Source organism: Nesoenas mayeri (assembly GCF_963082525.1).
Source record: "Nesoenas mayeri genome assembly, chromosome: 1".
Classification (NCBI taxonomy): domain Eukaryota; kingdom Metazoa; phylum Chordata; class Aves; order Columbiformes; family Columbidae; genus Nesoenas; species Nesoenas mayeri.
In genome coordinates, this window is record NC_137541.1 from 14,289,328 (window position 1) to 14,314,027 (window position 24,700).

The following is a 24,700-nucleotide window of genomic DNA, read 5'->3' on the forward strand; positions in this document are numbered from 1 at the left end:
ATGGAAGCATCTGTCAGACTGCAGAGCGGTTTCTTAAGAAAAGAATCCTATAATTAGTGGTACTGAGTATGACATTGTATAAAATTCTGGGAACTACGTTGAAAGGGATGATTTTGCACTAGGAGAGAACAACTTTCTTTATCTTTTCCATCTCTTAGTTTTCACTCTTCAGAGATCCTTCTCTAGTCAGTCAGAACTAAATTACACGCTCATGAATCTCCCAGTGTGGTCCTTATTCCAAAGAACTGTAGTACTGGTCCAAAGTTACGTAGTGCACCAGGAGCACCATCTCCTGAGCCCTTTGAATCTACCTGGTGCAGCAGAGGCAGGCAGGGTTGTGTGATGCAAGTGCCAGCTGCATCCATCCCTGTACCACGAGCTATTTGTCCCAGCAGCATCGCTGTTTTCACATAGACCTAAATTCTTTTGAGCTGTACAGTACCATGCAGCTGGGTTTGATGTTTGGTCAACTCCATTTTAATTATACTACTGTTTATTAATGTATGATTTTTGTTCTACTCAAGTTAGAAAAAAAACCCCATGAATCCATCCGCACAAGAATGTTTACTTTATTTTTCACTTATTCTGCTATTAGATCATCAAGTTAAAGATATTGTTAATTAAATATATTATCAATGGCAAGGATATCATCAGTCATTAACATACTTATTTGTCCTTAGAAGTATTTATAAGACATCTATCTTTTCTGTCTTGGCTTATGCAGTTTTTCTGTTCTTACTTATTTGTGTTGAATTGAGTCTTTTGACTCTTTTGACTTCTTTATGTTTCCTTTCTTCAATATCCAATAAAATTCTGGTAAACTTTAAAGCTTACATCAGTTCTCAAATATCTCTTTAGCTTCCTAAAATATTCATTACATGCCAATCACACAGCTTTTCAAGTAACTATTTCACTTTCCATGGTGTCTTTCCCTATAGCATCATTCCTTATTCCATTTACATTTTATATACGGTTGCTTCTTTGGCATTGCCATCCATTAGTGCTGCCCATTATCACCCTCTAATTCTCTTCAAAATAAGACCTACATTTTCCTTTCACTGCACAAATCCTATTAACTCTGTTAGGATTTACTATTGCACATCCGAGGGTGGACAGCCACAGTCAACGTGATTTCTGAAATTCCTTGCTTCATCTATATCTTTGTACTAGTTACGAAGTCTGATATAATCTCCAGTGAACATACTTATTTAAAAGATATTCTGTAATAAATCCATGAAATTACCCTGTGGTTTTGTTTTCTTTACTTTATATGTTATACCATTCACTACAACACTTCAGCATAGTAATGTTTGAGCCAGAAACAGACCATAAAACCTCATTTATGTCAATCTACCTTGCTATTTTGCATATATCTTAATATTATATTTGCATCTAAATAAATTCACTAATTCTTTCTGAAAGAAACCTTTGTTTAAATTAATAGTGTTGATGAAACTGTGATTGTCTTCATGGGATAAAAGAAGCGAGGTTTTCTTCAAAGAAAGCATCTCTTTTTGAGTAGGGATTTTAATCTTAGTGGTGTAAGAGCTATGATAGTATACACTGGTTAGGGTGACTAATGCAATGCACATTTTCTGCTGAAGAAATAAGAACAAAAGGGCTGGGGAGAGCCTGGTGCTGGAATGGATGGGAGGAAGAGAAATGGGCAAATGGGATGGTTGACTAGCTGGGTCAGGAAAACAGTGGCCAAGGTAGGAAACTAAGGGGAGAGAGGCCTTAGTGAGGATAAAAATCTGGGACAATCATAGAATTGTTTAGGTTTGAAAAGACCCTTCAGGTCATCAAGTCCAAATGTTAACCTAGCACTACTAAGTCCACCACTAGACCATGTCTTTAAGCACCCCATCTACGCATCTTTTAAATACTCCCAGGGATGGTAACTCAAACATTTCCCTGGACAGCCTGTTGCAATGCCTGACAACCCTTTTGGTGCAGAGATTTTTCCTGATGTCCAATCTAAACCTCCCCTCGTGCAACCTGAGGCCATTTCCTCTTGTCCTATCACTTGTTACTTGGGAGAAGAGACCAACACCCACCTCACTACAACCTCCTTTCGCTGTAGACAGCGATAAGGTCTCCCCTCAGCCTCCTGTTCTCCAGGCTGAACAGCCCCAGTTCCCCTAGCCGCTCCTCATCAGACTTGAGCTCCAGACCCTTCACTAGTTTCCTTACTCTTTGAATGCAGTACAGCACCTCAATTGCTTTCTTGTAGTGCAGGACCCAAAACTGAGCACAGTAAAGGACTGAGAAGGACCAAGAGAACTTCTAATAAGGCTGCACATCAATACTAAAGGGAAATATGATGACTAATTACATAGCCATGGCTGTTATACCCTGTGTACTGCTCATAAAACAATGATCCTTGGCTGGGTCAAACCTGATGTTTGCAGAGTTACCACAATGACATCAAATATTTTGGAGAAGACAATTCCACAAAGTCTGAGAAGTGACTGTATAAAGAAAAGAGAATTGATAGGAAACTCACAGATAACACAAAAGTAATGAGGATGCAGGAGACTAAGACAAGGTGGGGAAGCTGGAGGCCCTTTCAGGGAAGAAGTGCAGGATATGGCTACCACTGTTCAGGTGTGAGGAGAAGGCAAAGGGATTGTCATGGCTGAGCAGTCAGTGAAGGCACATCTCAGCATCTTTTATTCTCTACACACAACTGCTACAAAAACGCCATTTTCTGCTAGTCACACAGAGTCCCTGTGAACTTGGGGACAATACACAGTACCGTAATGACTTACTGTTCTAAGTAACAAAGTATTGTTAAAAGTTAGGTTGTGCTCCAAAACTGGAGAAATCTAAAGCAGAGAAGGATGAAAGAATTACAATTTCTGCTGTCAGTTTTTGGACTAAAAATTCCTGGTACACCATGCCTGAAGAAAAGGTTAACAAAGCCTCTATGGATGGATTTCTACTCCCTAGTCTCTGCTTATCAAGGTATTTTCTTCTAGCAGGGAGAAGTCTCATTGCTTTGCCGATATTCTCCTTTACCACGCTACCAGTTCCAACACTGATAGTCATATATTTCCTCCCAGCTTGCCTGCATGTATCTTTCTTCGTGCTGGTCACTGCCAGTTCTCTGGCTCTCTGTCACTTTGCTGTAAATATGTCTTTTACTCCTTTCTGCTTTCCTTACTTGTTTTGGCCACCACAGACTGCCTTTGGCCATGGTGCTCTCACTACACAGCCATGCTTCGGATAATTTAATCTGAGTTAAAGTTTTTCACCATTTTATGCTGATGAATCCGCATATTGATTTTTCCACTCTTGACTTGTGCCAATCCCGAGAGTCGCCTGTGTGAGATACCTTCACCATCCTCCTTAGCACACCCCAAATGGTGATCCTGCCAGCACTTCTGTTCCCAGCCCCCCTGCACTAGGCACTGAAATGCTACTCTTCCACATCCACATTATGGGAAACAACTTATCTTCTGTTCTGAATACCAAATGCATTTTGGTAATTTCTCCAGACGTTTTCCCTGCCACATAGTAAAAATACTGATACATGCCTAGCTGAATCACTTTCCACCCAGATCATTATAACACTCCCTTCTGATTGCCAGTACCTGCATTAGATTTTTCTAATTCATTCAAAATATAAATAATTCTGTCTTCCCAACTTGTTAGCTGACAGCTTCAGTCACCTCTCTGAGTCCCCCTTCCTACTTTGCATTGAAATGTTAAAATTATGAACACTCAAATACTGAAATTGAAAACAGAAATATTTTCCCTCCTTTATCATGGAGATACTATTCATACCTTATATGAATAATGCAATATATGCTCCTGACATCATGTTCAACAGCTTCTTATTGCAAGAAGAATTGCACAGATATTCCAAAGATCATAGGAAACAAACAAACAGACAAACACACACTAGAGTTCTAACGCCCCCAAAAGATCTATTCTGGAGGATTTTCTCTTGTTTGTTAATATGAAAATACACTTCTAATTTTGAAATAATTATTTCAGACTGGTTGGACCATGTTATGTTGTCTCTTTTCACATGAAAATGTCACTGGAATTTTGTGGAGAAAATGAGATCAGCACAGAAATTCCTTTCTCTCTTGTACCAAAAATGATAGTTACCTTCTCTACTTCCCACTGTTTTAATGAAGCAAGTTCAAAGCAGTGTACTGTTTGTAGACAACAACTCGCAATAGTGCATTTATTTTTAGGTTATTCATCAAAAGGATATATATGGTAAGCTATGCAAACAATTAGGTTTTTAAAGTTTGCTTAAGTCAAACATTTTGTTTAGCTATAAAAATGATCAAATGCTGTAGGTGACGGGCAAAAATTTGATGGCCTACTTTCATAGATGGGAAAGCAGGTTCTTCACAAAGATACGTGTGAGCTGTATGGTAAATGAAGCTTTTGCTGCAGGCATGTTGCTTTTTTTTGCTTATTTTTAATACAGTGAGAGTTAAAACTCAGCTTGTGGTGCTGACAAAACACAAATGTTGGTTCTTACAGGCTGATTTCAGGTGAGTGACATAAGATTTACTATAATGTTTTTACATTCCCCCATGTTCAGCAGAGAGGACAGAGGGTTTCCCAGAGAGCTGATGGGAAGTATGAAACTAAATAAAGTGTCACTTCTAAGAATATAAAGAAGATCTTGGCATTATGTTTTTTAAGAAATAGCTTTAATGAGCTACACTAACATGCAAGTAAAATGAAAAACCACATATACCAGATATTTTTTAAAGAGTGGTGGCTCTTACCTCCCTGTTCACACAGCTGTTGTGCTAAGGCATCCTTGAATATAACTTGGCCCCTATGAGTAGCTGTAGCCCTGTGGACATAAAAAGACAACAATAAATAATGTAGCAAACTTATATATGCATATGTATATCTACACGCATGACTAATCAAATCAGAAGTCTAATTCTGCTTTCTTACTGTGCTCTTCTTTCTGCATTCTTTTACATTTGTAGAATAATTTGTAGGGATTGTTTCTAGGCTTAAGAAAAGAAAGTTCTTAAACCAAAACTGCTAGGCTGGTAGCACAGGCATTCAATGAAATAGATCAGTAAGGGTAAGCACATCACAAAGCTAAGCACATCACTTTGCCTGAGAAAATCTACCTGTCTCAGGGCAGAACAGAAGAAATGGTCCCAAAGCTGCTGCCCTGTGAAATTAATGTCCACACAATCCAATAGGCAATAGCAATGACAGTACTGTTTAATGCTACTGATAGAAATGTAGAGGCTGAGCAGGTGTTCAGAAATCCTCTCTGGAAACAAAGGGAGAGATGAGTAAGCTGACTGCCCCAGGTCTCTTTCAAACAAAAAAGGAGACCCTTTGTTTGTTGTTGTTGTTGGGAAACCACCTTTTTGTTTTGTTTTGTTTTTCTCCTCAAATTAACAAGCCCAGTACCTTCACACGCCATGTCCTCCAGCCATTTACTTTCTGAACAACATGCCCTTTTCTTGGTCTCCTCTGGTATCTCTCAGTCTGTCTCCATCTTTGAGTAACTGATATGCCTACAGCTGCACAAAGAGTTTCTTACTTTAAGTCTCACCAGTTTTGTCTGAAGAATAATTACTTTCCATTAATGACCTACAACTAACAGATCAGCTAATGTACCATGGAGAAAGATATGTCATTTTGTTTTGACATACTCAGCTAGATATACAATGCAGTCTGATATGTTTTTCTCCTACAGAGATGTCATGCTAGCAGTGTTAGTTATTCTTGATTTCTAATTGTTCATTTAATCCCTCTTTTCAAAGTGTAGTACTTCACAACTACAGTTTCATCTTAGAGATTTCAAAACCTTCTACTATTTGCCAGTGAAGCCTTTGAAGTCTCATTTCTTGAGTCAAAGTTCTTCCAACATCTGTCTAGACTCATACACACTCTTCATACATGTTCTTTATCCTTTCTTCAAGTCAGTAATGGAAACAATTAACATGAATGGATTCATGGTAGATTCATATGAACTCCTTGAAAGAGCCTCTCTGTTCTGCTTGTGGGATGAGAACTCTATCACTTTTTCTGGCTGCTTGGACCTTCCAAGGCACATGTAAAGCTGGAGCTGAGCTTTAAATGTAGCAACAGTATTTTAGCCACAGTCCTGGAATGGCATTATCCATGTGAGGTTTTGGTTGTAGTCCCTACTGTGTGCACCAGGGAAACTGTTTTAGGATTTCAAACACTTGTGTAAAATACAGAAAAACATCATGCCATAGCTCTTTCTTAGCATTTCATCATCTGCTACCATGATCAGTGACCATACTGAGTAATAACTAAAATAAAACCAAATACATCACCCCAGCACATAAAGAAAGGCAAGAAAGCTGAGACTTTAAATCTTATTTAAAAACATGGACTAAAACATTATAAATATGTAAGAAACCATGATCACTGCATATATTTCTACAAATTACCTCACAGGTGCATGAGAACACACAAGTCAAAGTGGGACCATACAATCTAAAAAATCAAACATATGCTCAGGCTTCTTTAAAATGATCAGAGACAGCAACTTCCTCTAGCAGATGAAATTGGCAGAGCATCCCACAGCCAGCTCAGGCTCCAACCCAGCACAAACAGATATATTTTGCAAATATGTTTCATCGTGGGAATTTCATGTTTTGAGCAAAAAAACCTGACCCACTGTGCTCCTGGGCACACAGAGGAAAATGCCACACCTAAGGCACAGAAGGTGTTTTGTACAACATTTCTCTCCCTTCCCCAGGCTGACAGACTGTCTTTGCAGACAGTGGGAAAGAAAACTTACATTAGCAGCAGACTGAGACTTCAGAGCTGCTGTTTATGCAACAGCCCAGGATACAATTCAGGATGTACGCAACAACGACGGCTACCACAAAATTCCTTTATGAGGCAGATAGGAGCAAACTCTCAAAACATGGACCACATGCAGAGGGGAGCTTGAGTGTGTGTCTGAATGCAAACAAACACCAATAATACCAAACTGTGTGCTGTTTACTGGATCTCTGCATGCGTGTGAGAAAAGGGGAATTTGGGGAGAGAGCCAGCAGCCAGTTGAATTATCTGCATCTTTCTGTGTCTATCATCCCTCGCTTGATAATGCCGACTAGGAGCCAATTATTGCTGCTCCACAGCAGGAGCGATCTGCACCCTGGGGACAGCAAGGCCGTGCAGGAAGGGCACCGCTTCCTACAGCATATGCTCACATTAGCATTACTTTTGCAATGGGCATATGCATGAGCTCTGCATCGGCCAACGCAGCTTCAGAGAATTACTAAGGGTATTGCTTCTGTCAGTTTTCCAGTATTATCTGCTTGTTTTTCTCTGTATTTATGCTTTATTCATGGAGCAAATGACAATAATGCAGTGAAATTATGCATGAACTAAGCTACTTCTAGAAAGAAGTGCAAAATGTACCTTCTCTGTATTGAACTCTCTTTGTTGGTGGTGTTCCTGACAGGTGAGATTAATTGAACTAAATCATGAATGTAGATTTCTCTCTTTTAAAAATATGTAACATCCAAAAACATATCCAGACCTATATTGATACTCAAGTCTAAAAAGTACATAAGATTTATAGTAATTACAAGAAAAATAATAATGGCAATGCCTGAACAAGACTCTACTGGAGAAAGAAAAGTATTCAATAATTAATTATGGGGGTTTGCTTTCTTGACATATATAGATATAAAAAAGAAATTCTTCCCTGTGAGAGTGGTGGGGCACAGGAACAGGCTGCCCAGGGAAGCTGTGGATGCCCCATCCCTGGCAGTGTTCCAGGCCAGGTTGGACGGGCTGTGAGCAACTTATTCCAGTGGAAGGTGTCCCTGCCCATGGCAGGGGCGTTGGAATAGACGATCTTTAATGTCCCTTCCATTCCAAACCATTCTGTGATTCTATGATATCCATTAACTGATATCTGTACTGTTTTTCAAAAGTTCTGAACAGTCTTTAATGCCGTTAAATATTGCCTAGATGAAGGGTTTTTACTATCAATTGGTGTTACTCCATACTGTCTACAGTCCCACTCTGTCACTGTATGCCATTTATTTCCAGCTAAAGGGCAAGTGACTAATCAAATCTAACCTGTCAGTCAACCAAAAGGCAAGACGTATGCTCTGTGTGTCCCCAGAGGTAATTCCTCACCAGGAATGAATCTTTCCAAAGGGGTGAGAAATAAAAGAAAAATGGGAGGAAACAGGAACATCTTGACATGGTGAGAGCTTAGAAAGAAAAACGACTTAGAGGTAATAAGGTTCCTCTTTATATTAAGTTCACACTTCCATTAGACTAGATGTATTTGTCTGCTTGGGGCTATGCAAGAGACAGAGGAAAATGTGTTTTTAAAGGTACAAAGAGGAGATAAACTGCTGACAGAAGAAGAGGTTTGAGTACAAGAAGACTATATCAGGTGTCAAGGCTCACTGGCAATTCAAGACATTACTAATCCCACACTTCCATTACATCAATTCTGTAAAGAGTTTTGCTTCCTAAACTGCAAGTATTCAAGTTGAAATCAGGTACCAATAAAGACTTTTAGATTATCACTGAAAGGCAAAAAAGAAATATGACTTGCAGATTCTCTACTTGAACTATATATAATCCATGTCACCTGTGAAATAAGATTGAAGTGCCACCCTGCTCAAGTGCTAACAAGCTTAAAAACCCTTTATTCGAGTGCAGTGTTGCCAGCTCCTCTGAACACAGCCTGGGTAATATCAGTTTGTTTCCTGTGTGGTGACAGAAATCATGCCGGGTGACTCGAGAGAAAGCAATCCAGAGACGCTTGCATACATTCATGAACCTGCAGCTAGAGAGATGTCCCTCCAGCCTGCTGATTCAATGCAGCATGCTGAGCTGAGCTCACAGGAGCAGAATGCCTGTCCCAGGCCTTCACCTGATGTCAACACCATTTGGTTGTGCCCTGAGGTTCACACACATGGTGCTCTCTGCCCTTGCAGGGGTGCTTGGGACAAATTCGTTTGGGCAGGGGCTGGGAAAAGACTCAGGTTTCCTACAGTCAAATACCCAACTTATGACGGCCAAAAAGGTTTTCACCAGGACCAAGGAAAACAAGGTTATTTTTTTACCTGCACTAGCAGAGTTCAACTCTGTGTCTACTGCTTACAGCTGCATTGCATAGCTCCATGCAATGGGTCATGACTGCTGGAGGAAATATAGGGTGACATCCACTACACCAGCTCCAGGGAAATCAGTAACTGACCATACGAAGCTGAGATTGGTCTTCCCAAACCCCACAGTACTGTCCCTCCAAACCATGTCTGACCCATTGTCTGACCTTATCACTGCCTACAACTACCTGAAAAGAGGTTGTAGCATGGAGGGGGTTGGTCTCCCAAGTAGCAAGTGATAGGACAAGAGGAAAAGGCCTCAAGTTGCGCCAGGGGAGGTTTAGATTGGATATAAGGAAAAAATTCTTTACGGAAAGGGTTGTCAGGCATTGGAACAGGCTGCCCAGGGAAGTGGTGGAGTCACCATCCCTGGAGGTGTTTTAAAGGCATTTAAACAAGATTCTTAGGGACATGGTTTAGTGCTAGAGTTAGGTGAGGTTATGGTTGGACTCCTGAGGGTGTCTTCCAACCAAAATGATTTTATCATTCTATTCTATGACAGCACAGACCGTGCTCCCTCCCTGTTGCTGGGGGGGGGTGGCTTGTGCTGGGCATCTGATGAGCTGGGGCTGGAATGGAAAACAAAGAAACGCATACCCACTAATTGCTGTTGTGATTTTATGCTGAAGTATCTGATATTTCACATTGGATTCACACGCATTGCTAACACGCTTTTCTAGGTGGATTGTATTCTAAAGAGAGTGTTTCAGCTGAGGAGCACAGGCAGGAGGGTACGTGGGACTGAGCTGTGCATGGACACTGACCGAACGGACACTGACTGCATGGACACTGACTGCATGGACACTGACTGCATGGACACTGCTGCCTGGCTCTGCTGGCTCCCTGTACAGAAAGGCTGCACGGCAGCACTGCCCCGAGGCCAGGGTAGATATTTGCCCTCTTTATGTAAGTAAACGGTTTGATTTTTAATGCAATTTTAAATTTGCATGACCATCTCTGCTTGAAGGGTTGTCCTGTTGTAGCTGTTATCTTTTTTTTTTTTAAAAAAACCAAACATATGCTCCTCCAATACCACCTAATTAAGAGATATTCAAACAAAATAACTTCAAAAGCAAGATGAGGAATAGGCTATCCAGAAATTAAATACACAGGGTAGTTTTGTCCAGCCTTTCTTGGCAGGAGTGTGAAACATTTTCTTGCAGTACCCTGCAAAGGTGATTTAATGTGGGCTACAGTTTAGCCTGCGCATCCTAGCACAGCTAAAACATCCAGTGACAATTTCTTCCAACTGCAGCCAAAACCAACTTATTAAACCTAACTGGGAGATTGTGCTGGTGTTGGGGCCAGCAGGAAAAATGCACAGAGCACTCATGGCTGCTTATCCAAAAGGTGCTTGGGCAGGAGGCTTTCAGCTTACTGGTTAAATGACTAGAAGTTGTTTTTTCATGCAAGCACAGTCTAATTAAAGTAGCAGGTATTAGAGTGTTTCAAAAGGCCTATTTTTGACCCCGCCTTTTCCTGCCTGTCTCCCAATGGTTTCTTCCCTGAGATACTACAAAAAAAAAAAGTCATCTGTCTTGACCATATTCAACAGAAACTGGCAGGGAAATTTGGAAAGATGTAATTACTTATGTAGACATTTGTTCAGGAGACTGGAATTAGCACACTTGCTCTACAGGCCTTGATCAGCAGTGAAAAGTCTTCATTTTCATTTAAGATTCCTTTGCATTCATACGGAGTAAATGCAGGAAGAACAAGAAACATATCACTTTCTCTCCTCTCTGAATTTTCGTCTGGGGACTGCCCATGTGGGGAAAGAGACTTGAAAGGGTACTTTGCTAAGGGCGCTGTGAACACTGTTTAAATTTTGAAAATAATAGTAAAGTCTAAGAGACAGAAAATGCAGAACAAATGTCAAAACCTTTCTCAGCAAGAATCAATAAACACCAAGGAAATAAATCAAAGTGTCCTTTTGCAAATGTTTTTGGTATTAGAATGATATTTAAACCCACATGAGTGCATTTCTGCATATGGAAGCAAGAGCATGTGTACCCACATGGATTAGCTTTACCTGAGACCACGTTGCCACTGATGAAGTACACACCAACACATTGATAATTCTGGCAGAAACTCAGAAACCGTCCCTGGGATAAAACACACTATATGCATAGATGGGCTGCTTCTCCCTCCCACGCACTTTCTGTGCACCCTGGAAAGCCCATTGTAACCCTACCAGTGTTGCATTCAGTGTTTCAACCTGTGCCCAGGTGCCCTTGCAGAACTTTCATCTCATTCAGTGCATCCCAAGCAAAATACGCACTATTAAAACCTGCAACTTCAACCACACTTCAGCTGAGGCACTTTTAAAGTGTGCCGTGGTCTGTGCATCCTTCTGGGTGTTGGCACGATATGTACGTTTTTGACTGTAGGCATGGTCCAGCACACACAAGACAAGTAGAGAATGGGGCTCTGAGCTCTTTTTCTAAACACCTTCTACACCTTTTTTTCTAATGTGGTTATACTACCCCAAAAACATGTGCAAAAACCACCTCTTGCTTCAGTCAAAAGTAGTAGTTGAATTATTGACAAAAGTGATTTGTTCATTTTTTTTGCCAGCTTTTTACTTCCTCATAAGAAAAAATAGTGTTATAATTTTTCATGTTTAGTCTCTTTTAGTGTTGTCAGAAGAGCTGGCTTGTGAGTAGGCTGAGAAAGCCACCCTCCACCTTGACAGATGAGTTTTGAGTCACCTTCAAAAAATTTCCATTTCATTAATTAAGGTGAGGTGGATTTCTTGCTCTTTGGCATTAAAAAAAATACACTTGAGAATTCAATGATTTTCCATAAACTAGACTAAATAAGGAGAGGAATATGACAGTTAAATGGTAACATCAGCTCAAGATGAAGCAGATTTAAGTTTTTACAGTTTAACATAGAAACCTATGCTAGGCTGCTTACCCTTAGGAAATGTTGCTCTGATTAGGGATTTATTTAAGCATCTGTATAAGTGCTTTCTTTAGCCAAGATCTGAATAAAACAAACATTATCAAGTAGAAAAATGAATGAGATGAACATGTGGTTATAGCTTGTATTACAGAGAATGGATCTAAGGTTACTGGAAGCACGAAGGGTACACAGGCAGCTCCAGACTCTATGCTTTATGACTTATAAGAACTTTTTTTTTGCAGTCCTAAAAACCACCAAACTTTGGTTGCAAGGTGTGAGTAGAAAAGAAGGATACAAAAGAACAGTAAATAGCCATTATGAAAGAGGAAAAAAGTAAGAACTACCTTTTAAAACTTAAATTTCATCTTCCTTTCCCTTCTATCAGAGAACAAAAAGATGTTTTTTAAATTCAATCTAGTTTTATGTGACTGGAATGATTGGAGCTTCTTGCTGACTGAAAGCAGATGAGGACAATACTTTCTTCTCAGCTAAAGGAAATCCAACATTTTCATTCCTATTTTGCATTGTGTGATCATAAAAGAAAGCAAGTTCTATTTTTTCTACATTTTAAATAAAGGGTTATTGCAGTGGCATCTGCCAAGCAGTCATCTCAGAGAAATAACAGAACAAGTATCCATTGTCTCTCTGCTGACACAGTGCCAACAACTGGGTCTCTGTTTTCCACCTTTTCCAGTGTTTGGGAGAGAGTGTTGGCCTCATCTGCTGTTTTACAATCTATTGCACTCTATCATCTAGTGAAACACTGATTGTAGGGATTTTAGGTTTTGTATGCACTGAGTATTCATAACTATTTGAAATCTATATTTAAACCTAAGCTAATGAATATATTACATCTTTTTGGTATAAAACCTACTGTTTTTTCTAAATTTTGCTTGTGTAGTCTTCTGAAGCCTATATTCAATCAAGACACCATTCAATCACCTAAATTATCCTTCAAAACAAAACAAAACAATCTATGTCTTTTCCTGTATTACAAGAAGAAATGTTACAATTACTGTGGATTTTAAAGTAGTTGAGCATCTCTAAAGTAACACAGAGGTATTAAGTAAATGGACTTGCAACACATATTTATTCCCTATATGCTTCTACAATGAGTATGATTCTTTCTTAACAACACGTACTGATGAAGCTTGGCAGTGCTGATCTGCTGAGGTCAGTTCAGCAGAGGCCACCAAGATGGTCAGGGCTGGAGCACCTGCCCTGCGAGGAGAGGCTGAGGACCAGGGCCCATTCAGCCCAGAGAAGAGATGACCATGAATCATGCAATGTCCTGAGCTCGGAGGACCTGACAGCAGTCAGCCAAGGGAGGCAGTGCAGCTCCTCTCCATTGCTGCCAATTTTTAAAGCCCTTGCGAAACCTGGTCAGACCCTGCTTTGAGCAGGATGTTGGACGAGAGACCTCCTGAGGTCCCTTCCAGTCTGCATTTTCCTGCAGTCCCATGATTCTAAGGTTTTGCATGGCAGGACAATGCAAAGAAACAAAAGCAAGGTTTGCATCAGATTAGTCAATGCTTATTTTAAGAATTGATTTTCGTAGCACAGAAGAATTAATCAGTTCCTTACTTCCAAACTTCGCATACATACTGTGATCTTGATTCTCCATATCCGTGAGTTTATGGCTGTGTATTTCAGAATATCTACGGAAAGTGCAAAGGAGTTTGCATGATTCCAGAAAAATGAGAGTTTGCAGGTAGTTGATGCTCTGGGGTTTTCTGATGTGATACATTTTTACATAAAATTCAGCTATTTTATTAACACAATGAAAACTTAAAATCACTTAAAATTTAAAACAGTAAAATCTGATACAGTATATGAGATCCTATGATGAAAACAATGTTGGTCTTAAAAGATCCTAACTAATGGAAAATTATGGTTTTAGGGCCACATTTCAGTTCGCTGCTTTCATGCCATCTGTATCACTATCCATTTCCCAGTTAAGATTTGAGCAGTCTGCTCTAACCTGCTTTAGCTGCCCGCTGTTCCCAAAGGATGTTGTCAACAGCTGTGGATGAGCTGGACCAAATGAGAACCTGGAACCTTATCGCCTGTTTTTGTTTTACAGCCCACACAGAGAAATCCTCAAATAGCCAAATTAACCCCATTTCTTAACAAACACTCATTTCAATATTAATTACAGAGATGCAACTGGTGCATCCACAATGTGCAAAGCAGCTTACAAGGGAAGGATAAAACCTGCTTCTTTAGTCTAAAGCTAGAAAATGTTCCATCAAAAATCAAAACATCCACAGACTGCACCCCAGAGCACACGGGACAGGTTTCCCTTCCTAAGACTTCACCAAACACTGAAATTAATATTACATTCCTTGTCTAATGTTTCTTTACACTCTTCCCACTGTCACAAATGTTTTCAGAGAACTGGAAAACCTTTCACAGACTGATAACAATCAAACTATGGAAGAACTTGCTACAGTTGTTATTGAATAACTGTTATTCTCTCCTTATTCTCACTTGCCTCCTGCTTGCTGGGAATATGGTGAACCTCTTGAAAAAAAATGCAGGGTCAGTAATCATACAAAGGGCAGTTATTCCCCCTTCATGGTTTTTAATTTTCAGCCAGATTTATGCATTAGAAGGAAGTATATATCCCTGAAGACCCTAGCAGCTCACAAATAGAAACAGATAGGTGAAATACTGCCCTAGGAGAATAATTAATTTCATCAGCCACTGAAAAAAAATGACAAATTTTTTAAGTATTGCAGAGATCCAGCCAAGAAAAAAGTGGTGGAATGAGATCAGATACACAGCATAAACTGGAGAGACTATGGTGAGGGGGTCTGGCAGGTGAGGCCAAGACATGGTGTGAGGCCATCTGGGAGTAGGACGGTGTGGGCACTATGGGGATTTGCTACCCAAAGATATAGGTAACTAGAGTTGATGGATCCTGCTGTTCATGGCATAGCCATCTTCAACAAAGATGTTTGTTTCAGAGAGTCCCATTTGAGTCATGTCTTAAGATTCAGATTAAGAGACACTCAGAGACCCAAATTATCTAAATCGTACCCAACCTGTCACCCACCTTAGCCAGAGAGAACAAATAAGAACAGATTTAAAAGAGAACATTCTGTTCTCTGCATCCTCACACAACAGGTCCTGTCCTGCGGCCCTGCTTTCCAAACCAGCAGCTTTCAGTGGCTGTTAGGGCTGAGCAAAGCCCTTTTGCTCTCCTCTCAGGGTGTCAGAAATGCCTTGGCGCTGGTCCCCACTTCTGCTGTGGCTAGGAGCTCTGATCCCACAAACTGGCACTTTCCCCCTGCTGCCAGCTCCAAAATGGGTGAATTCAGCTGCTTCTGGTCCATGGGCAGACTTTTTTCTTTCTCTATCCAGGAGACCATGGCTTGCTCACACAGACTCCTCTTCACACCCCAGAGAGGATCATAAGATCACAACAAAATCCAGTTTGGAAGGGACCTCAGAAATCTCCAGAACAACCTCCTGTTCAAAGCAGGGTCAGTTACACTGATACAGCCCTGTGATGCCTTTTCCCACATTGCCCAACAGCATGTCCAGGCTCACAGTGCTGGTATCCATGAATGCTTTTGCATAATAAAATACTGATAGGGTTATTAAGATTATTTTAAACAAAAACTGATGTGTGAACTTCAGCTTGAATTGGTCAGTCATTTGACACGGGCATAAATACTCTCAATTTACAACTCATTTGAACAGGAACCTCCCATACAAAATACTTCTCCAACAATAATGAGTTTGAATCTGTGGGTTTTTTTTCTAGCAAACAATCCATTATTTATCTCATTCAAAAATAAATCACCCACTAAGCTACATTGCCATAATATCTCCTTTGATACTGTGTTGATAATAATTCTTGAAGCTTCTTATTATAAAGAATATCAAACTCTAAAAACCCTTCTCTTAAAGTAAAGTATTAATGAAGAGATTTATAACCTCAGCCCTGAAAGAAACAAAGAACCTAAGAAGTAACATAAGTACTTTCAAGATAGATGGTTGGTTTCAGTTCTTTATTACTGACTCATTTTTCCTCTGAATACAGATTTGCTTTCAGAAATCTTTGGCAAAATGAGCACAACAACACTAGAATGAGTTTTTGTAGGAAAATATCTTGTTAATGTTCTGAGACTCTTTAGCACAGTCCCAACACTGGATTCCCTGTATCCCAAATGAACAAATCCGATAACATTGGGTAAAATGCAACCAGACTTTGACTCTTCATTTTTTGCTAATGACAATTTCTAATCTAAAGGAATAAATTGGGAATTCAGTTCAGTGATGTTGCCAGGAAGGTGAACTTTTCAAATACACACAAATAATTATTTCTCTGTTACATGAAATATTGCCTGGGAGCTCAAATTCCCATGTCTGGAATCCCAAACATCAAGTATTCCAGATGAAGGCATTCATCGGAGACTTGCACATCTGGTGCTGTACACAACAGAGTGGTGCTGGAAGTTAGGGAAATTTGTTGTAATTTGTGTAGCTAAGAAGTTTATGGTTGATTAATAAAACAGCAAACTTGAGCTAACAAAATAAAAGGGAATATCTTCTCAAAACTGATATTCTAATGAGCTTTTCAGGCTGTCATGTTTTTTAAAGATAAACAACAACAATTTGTTCTTGCAAAGCTCTCATCCTCAGCTGAGAAAATTGGGGTAGAAGGTCCATCACTGCACTTAGTACAAGCCCCTGTACCATTAGGGTAAAGACACTTCCCATACCTGCTCAGGATGAGTTCAGGGTAAATCAGACAGGTTTTCTAAAACCTTGGTCCTTCTCAGCACTCCCCTTGACAAAAATATCCAAAGTATTGGCTCCAGGCAGAGTCCCCTGGCAGTCAGAAACAGTGACATCCCATCCCTGAAATAAATCTTCCTGTGCCGTCCAAGTAAATATGACCAGATACATGAGCATCACCATATGATAACAGATGCTAGATTTGAAGGGAAGTCCCATTTTACATGAAAATTTTCCATCTTGACTGGTCACCAAACATCCCATGATCTCTGGAAAGGAAATCACATGTTTGCACAAAGAATGGCTGATCTCTTGAAAAATTGCAATCAAAACCAAATATACAATAAGCTAGGAGGTACCTTGCCCCTGTGGATGGGATGGATGTGGCTGTGAGTCAAAAGACTTGAAACAAGACTGACCAGGCAGATGGAAGGAATAACAATAAACGGTTAACTAGTAAAGGCTTGCAGATGAGAGAGATACAATCATCAGTTAAGAAGCAAATAAGACATATCTGAGAACAGCATCTAAAAAAATCCTCTAAAAATAGCAGCACCGACTATGCAGTACCACTTGCTTGGCACATGCCAAGGAAACAGGCAGACTTCATTCACTGGCAAAGATTAACTCTGCTATGTTATTCTAGTAGGAAGACTGTGAAAAACAATATATTTCAAACAATAAATAAAATGTTTTAAAATACAGCTGGTGATCTATACCTTTTAGCTTCTAGGTACATCCATTTCTGGGGATCTCTCACTTGAACAGCTCATAATAAGTCTGAATTCCTTGGCTGCCTGTCTCCTTTTTATTTTATTGACCTGAGGCCAATTCTTTGCACTTAAACTGAAGATCTGGGTTTATATATCAGTACTACTTAGTGGACAAACACTCAGATTTACCTTTTAGCTTCAGAATTTAAAATTATGTATCTATATATACTTCTCAATATATATTGCATCTCTATTCCAGTTGTACTATTCACTCTGTATAAAATGATATGAAAAATTATCAGAATTCTTAACCTAAGTGAAACAGAAAGCATCACAAACATTTTTAGATATATTTATTTAGTCAACCAGAACATGAATCGTATCGAAGTTTCAATTCACAAATCTTTTAATCTACGCTTGCTGCAATTATTTTCGTGTTGGCTCGATGTAGGGAAATAACTTACTTTCTGCAGCTGTCAGTAGTCTTGTGGAAAGTTGCTCTTCAATATTTTTCACACCAATATTTTATCTTTCAAAGAGTTTAACACTGTAAAGACTTTTGATCTGTTGGTTTTAGGAAGCATGATGATGCACAGCAAAATATGTTACATTTCAGCAAGTATTTGGTTTTCAAATGCTAAGGTGTATTCTTAACATAAATATTAGTTCCATTTAATTGTATTTTAAAGAAACCACACATATACTCCTTAATAGTTGACCTTAAACACTATCCATGGTTTGAAAAAATGTTTATATGAATTGACACTTCTGAAACTAGTATCAAAACAAATCATAAAATCAAATTTTAATTTTTGGGAATGCACTTTAACAAAAAGATCCTATTTAAAGCATTGTACTCCTGAATTCAGAAACCCACGGCTGCATTCCTGATGCCCAGTATGCTGAACTGTGCTGCTTTGTGATTTTGAGTTTACTGAGTAGTGGTTTAACTGGATGTGTTTTCCTACACACTGCCTCACAGTGGGAGTGGGCATACAGTCATTTCCCACCCAAAGTAAGGAGCGTTGTGTTCCAAGCCACAGAAAGCCCATCACTTGCAGTCACCTTGGTATCATTATTCTCTTGGTCTCTCAACTCAACTCAACTCAAACTCCTGTCTGAGGAGGAAGTTGATAAAACACATAACCAGATGGAGCTCCTTTCCAAGCCTGAGCTGCCCCAAATTTTTCTCCCTGTGATCCTCTTGTATACAATAATCCTCACCACTATTTCCTTCAGCACAGTCCCCTCTATTCAAATGCTCAAGATAATATATTTAAGACACTTAAGCTGCTGGCAGCTTTCATTGGAATGGACCTACAAGTTCAAAAATAATTAGTGTAGGGAAAAGGAGGGATGGACAGACAGCGTTATCATTCCAGGAATATATCTTAGGCTGGATGAAATGGAATTTACTCTCATATTTTTCTCTTCCTGTTTTTAATTGGCACAGGTACTTTTTAATGCTGATGACAGAAAATTATAATATTATAAGTCTGAAAATTATAATAGTAATAATATTAATATTATTTATTAATTAATTATCAATAATATTATAATAATTATAATAAGTCTGAAAACTGGCCAGTTGCCCAGGAAATGGATCTGTACTGGGTCACCACGCACAGCAGTTACCCATTTTAAAACATAACCTTGCTAATCAAAGGACACACAACATAATGAAGAAAAATTACCCTAGTCACTGTTTTTTCAGAAGTACCAGAAGATGAAAAGAGCTTGCAGTTAGTCACTGCACTGATAATCTCTGATCTTAAGGAGTTCTGTGGTCTTGAACACATTAATGTCATTAAGTAGGTACATGATAGCTCTTCACCGAGCACCCTTATGGTCCCAAACTCAGGGTTTCTAAGAATAATTTTTTTACAAAAGCTAAAGGGTACAGAAATATTTACATAAAATTAATAAAAATTAAACAGATATTAGATAAATACTCTTCTAGGCTAGTTGATGCTCTGGATTTCAAGGCATGAATTGAAGAGAAATTTAAAATGGTAAGTAAAGAAAGACTAAAATAAAGAGAGGGTTTATTTGCATTTGTGCAGGGAGAGAAGTGAAAATAAGAGTAAGATTTTTGAAGTATAATTTAAATAATCAACAATAGTATTTATTGCACAGGATAATCAAGACTTCTCTTTAAATTTATAGATTTCCTTAAGAATAATTTAAAGTATATTCATGTAAATATATTCATTTTTGGCCTGTGGTAAAAATAACGATACAATTTGCACCCAAATAAATAAAACCACAAATGTTATTCACTTGACAAGCTGCACTGTACTGCTATATATTATTCTCACACAGAACACAGGGGCATATAGAGAGAGTCTAAAATGTAATCAGAAGAAGTATTGTAAAGCATATTTTTGACACCTTCTAGCCCAGCCTACACCTAAATGAGAGATAGGTGCCTCTTATGAATTAAACATAATTCTTGATTTATGGTCCGTTACTCTTGTATCAAAAACCATAGTTCCAGAGCAATGTCACTGTGAATTCATTTAATGATATTGATGATACATCTAACACAGAGAATACAAAGTAACAACCAGTGCAGAGCATGGCCTTATAAATCACTCCTATAGAACATTAGGCAATAAATAACAAGCCATTAATTCACTTTAAATTATTCTAAAATACTTAAATTGCTTGTGCAGCAAGTCACAAATACCTGCCATTTCTGTTAAAAAGGGAAACTTCTGACTAAGAAATTTTATCACATCACATCACATATGTTGGTTTTCAGATTAAATGGGTTGGGATTAGACATTATTTCTTTAAAACTCAAAGCAAATTGCAAAGAAAATACTGCAGCTGTGTTGTCCTCAACATTATATACTGTCCAAAAACCCAGCAAACCAAACCACTCCCAGTAGCTGCATTTCTGGATTATCCATCTGCTTCTACAAGTCACTGACTTGACCGTATAGGCATCTATCAAAACAACTTGCATTTCAGTAGAGGCATTTCTGAATTATCCATCTGCTCCTATGAGTTGATGGCTTGACCACATCAGCAACTGTCCCAACAACCAGTAGTGCTGCTGCAGCTCTTCAACTAACTATGAAGACCCAGGTCCTGAGACCTCGGTCACTTTGAGTTATCAGCCCCTTGTCTCATGACAAGATCTCACGTCAGGTGTGTACACCCGTATTCACAGTACCCTTAGTGAAGCTCACTACTAGTGCAGTACTGTCCTGTGCAGTGTGATTTGAAACAGCAGAATCTGGTCTAACAGATTGGGAAATATTTTCCTTAAGAAAATTAAAATTAGAGAGCAATGAATGATTAATTTACAAACCATCTGACATTAAAGATAGAGAAGAGTTGTTAAGGTTGAGAGTCTTTGTCAGGGAAACCAGATAATTTGTTTCTTAGGGTCTACTCTATTTTGGAGAATTTACTTCCAAGTGTTGGCTTTTCTGCAATTACTCAGCATGAGTTATGAATCTTTTTGTCTGTGTCTGAGACATAATAAAACTACCTCCAATTATACTTATTGGTCGTAAGTTTTTGAATCTTTTAGAGTTCCATTTTCAGATGCTGTACAATTTGTCAGGTACCAACTGTAAAGCTGGATTATGACCCTGTTGTGTAGGTAATGAGTGGTGGCGTTGATGTAACAGCCACAAAAGAAGTTTTATTCCCCAGAAGCAGCAGCGTAGTCCTGACACACAACCCAAACAGGGAACCCCTCATATAAAGTTGTGCACAAACATTTCTCCTTCCTTGTTGGATCTGCGAATGGCTACAGAGGATACGGTCAGAAAAAAAGTAATTGTGCTCAAAAGACCAAGATTGTAAGCCTAAGAAATCTGGTTAATGGACCACGCACCCCAGCATGCTGGCCCAAATATAGCTCTTTCAGGATACTTAGCCTGGCTAGGGAAAAAAAAAGGAAAAAATAGTCTGACAATTTGTATGCTATTGCACTCAGGGTGGTTGGTTTATTATTTCATAAGTCTATTAACACAAAGGACAAATTCCACTGCTAAAATCACAGTGAAAAAGCTGAGGGCCAAGGCTGACTGCAGGAGATGGACACTGTCCCCATTTCATACACATTATGATAAAACCTTTTCATGAGAACTTTTTACCTTAGTTACAAAACAGTGCTTAAAAAAGAGAAATAAAATTGCTTGAATTATTAGAACAGGATCTGTATTGAGCCTTGATTTGGGCTTCTCCAAACTGTTTGGGCTCCTTCACCTCTGCTCCTCTCCCCAGTAAACCAGTGCTGAGTCACCTCATAATCTGATTTTTGACAGTGGAGATTTGTGGACTCTGTCAGGCATAGACATGCCAGTAAAACTAAAAAACAAAATAAAACAACAGCAACAACAAAACTTGAAACTTTCTGCAAGAATAAAGAATTAGACACTCAATGATTTCTATGTCTTCCAAAATTTCTGTAGGCAGGGTGCTCACTTTCTGCACAGACTCGTCCAAGGATGGGGTTAACCTGCACCCCCACAAGCTTCACTGTCTCACCACAAGCTGTTTTTTTCTGTTCCCATCCATTTTTGTATTTCCCAAAATAATCCTAACAATTTGCCAATGGGAAACACAGTAAACAGTTCTTTCTAACTATCCCATCTGGAATTATATCTCTCATTTTAACTTCTCCTTTGAAAAGAAACCACTTAGTCTATCTTTGTTTTAACTATTTTTTTTTTTAGAATAAAAATGTAGTTATACTCTATGTATATGAACTTCAACGCTAAAATTTAGCTTCATTTATCCATAGCTGTATATCACTCATGGGGAGACCAAGGATTATGCTACTCACTGTAGGTCCAACCCTTGCTTTTTATTTCAACAGCCTCCAACAGCCTTTTACGTACTAACAGCTGCATAGCACTTTTGCTCTTTAATTTGTTTCAGTGGTTGCGTGAGCAGATTGAGGTCAGTATAATGCCCTCGAAATTCCTAGTGGCAAACCGCTGGTGTTATGTACATTAAATCTGAGATGGCCGTAGCCCAGACTTTTCCACATAAAAAATCCTGAGCCTGACCCAGTTACCCAGCTATGGCACAAGTTATTCTGTACAAAAAGAAATGTTCCCAGAGAAACATAGCGGCAGAATCTAATTTCATATGTTGCAAACATTATATACATCAAGAGTTCAGTCTGTAGAGACCTGGATCAATGGTGAAATTCATCAAAATAAAGCTTTAAAATATAAATACAGACTCTTGTATGAACAATGACAGTGCAAGTCATTACTGATTTTCTAGCTACTACCTCAGCTATTTTTCCTATTTCTAACAAGAGCCTGAAATTAAACACTGACGGAAGCAAAAGTTTTCATGTTTTGCCTTAGTAGACCGGCAATCGCTCCGTAGCTGAAGACAGCTATTCTTAGTTTGATGCTATTTTGGTTACACTACTGCTGATTTAACTTCACCCATACAGTCTCTGCGAATGCAGAACTCCACACGGTGCAGCAGGCGGGCAGGTTTCTGCCCAGCCCGGCTGGAAGTGCTCGCAGCCTTTGGCAAGTGCTTCCTTAGAGTAAATCTGCGGGAATGCACAGTCGTGAAAGGTATTATTACATTGCTATTTGTTATGCTAACTTTGTAAAGGGTCTGTCTGAATTTCATTATAAACCATATTTTCAAGGGGTTCATAAATCAGCCATGAAATGTATTCTGCATTCACACTTTCACACAGAGAATAAGCCCTAATAACGTCATTATTTTGCCAATTCGAACAAAATAAGAAACAGGGTTTATTAAAAGCCGATGTATTCATTTTTCAAATATATCTGAAAGTTTACAGTTATTATTAAAGCACTGGTCAACCGAGCAATGCAAAGTTTCCAGGACTGACAAACGATGTGTTTCACTTGCCCTATGATTTTGTTATTTTCTGGAAATCTAATGAAAGTCATGAAGACTTCATACACTTGGCTTAATGTTCATGTTTCGGCTGAGGCTTGTATCCTTCCCTGGAAAGGGTTGTGAAGCATTGGAACAGGCTGCCCAGGGAAGTGGTGGAGTCACCATCCCTGGAGGTGTTTAGCAGATGTATAGACAAAGTTCTTAGGGACATGGTTTAGTGCCAGAGTTAGGTTAATGGTTGGACTCAATGACCTTGAGGGTCTCTTCCAACCAAAATGATTCTATGATTCTGTGATCACTGAGAAGGGTTAACTGCTCTGCCCAGGCTTTGTCATTCCCTGGTAGATGCAGCTGGGAATTCCTGTTAAAAGTCACACTGAAGACCAGAGAAGTGCTGCTGCCGAAAACTGGATGAAAACTCAGCTCTGAAATCCAGCCTAACTACCTATGAGACAAATATAGATCAAGAGTCATAAGCTGCTGATGCAAATACATTACCTTTACTAAACTAAACTATTGCAAAGAAACTATCTTTACTGACAAATGTAACAGCCATCCAATAGTTATCTACATACCATTACACAACATCTGTCAACCTCAGAAATACTTGTTTCTGACTTCTAAATTATTTTTTATTTCTTCTAGTCCATGGGGACTTGTAGCCAAAAGTATTCCAGAGTTAGGAATATAGTCACAAGCAGTAATCTAAGCTACTAGTTAAGCCCCTGGTGAATTACAAATCAAACACAGAAATATCCTTACAAATACAAGTAAATTTTCCTGACATATCCCAAATACTAGAAAGAGTAAGATCTTTTTGTTATTTTATTTAATTCAGTTAAAATATACTTCATTTGTTACATTCATTTGTAACCATGAAATGTCTGCCTGAGATGCTTTCTTTTTCCATCACAACAAAGCATTAAAAGATCAACCTTGAAAAGCTTAACAACAAAAAAGGCCAAGTGCAATCTATATGCGCTGAAACTAATGACTTTTATGACAATCTACTTATCCACCACATCAGTCTGGCAATCTAATTCATGAACTCCCAGAGTCTTAGTGTCTGCAGGTTGTGCCATATGGCACTGCAAAGTTGGATTTCAATTTGGCTTCAGAGTCACAGTGATCATCTATTTAAAAGCACAAAGAGATACACTAATAGACATATGAAAAAAGTATTCATTTTCAGGAAGTTAATGCTAAACAATTTGCACTTTTCTGAAGCCCGACTTAGAATGATCACAGTGCCCTACTAGTACTGTGAATTTTTTCACTATTACCAGATATATTGCTATCATAGATCTACAAATGAGCTTTGTAAGAAGGAGAAAAGGCTGACGAGGA

The 24,700-nt window shown here is 38.9% G+C and overlaps 1 protein-coding gene across 1 annotated transcript in view; it reads right to left on the reverse strand.

Annotated features, from left to right (window-relative positions):
• RELN (reelin) overlaps positions 1 to 24,700 on the reverse strand; it is a gene marked incomplete at both ends in the record, with an annotated part of 285,441 nt that overhangs the window by 163,993 nt on the left and 96,748 nt on the right. Inside the window, one exon of the mRNA XM_080343887.1 lies at positions 4,758 to 4,828. Within this exon, the coding sequence (XP_080200013.1) occupies positions 4,758 to 4,828 (71 nt within the window). The remainder of the gene's footprint in view (positions 1 to 4,757; positions 4,829 to 24,700) is intronic.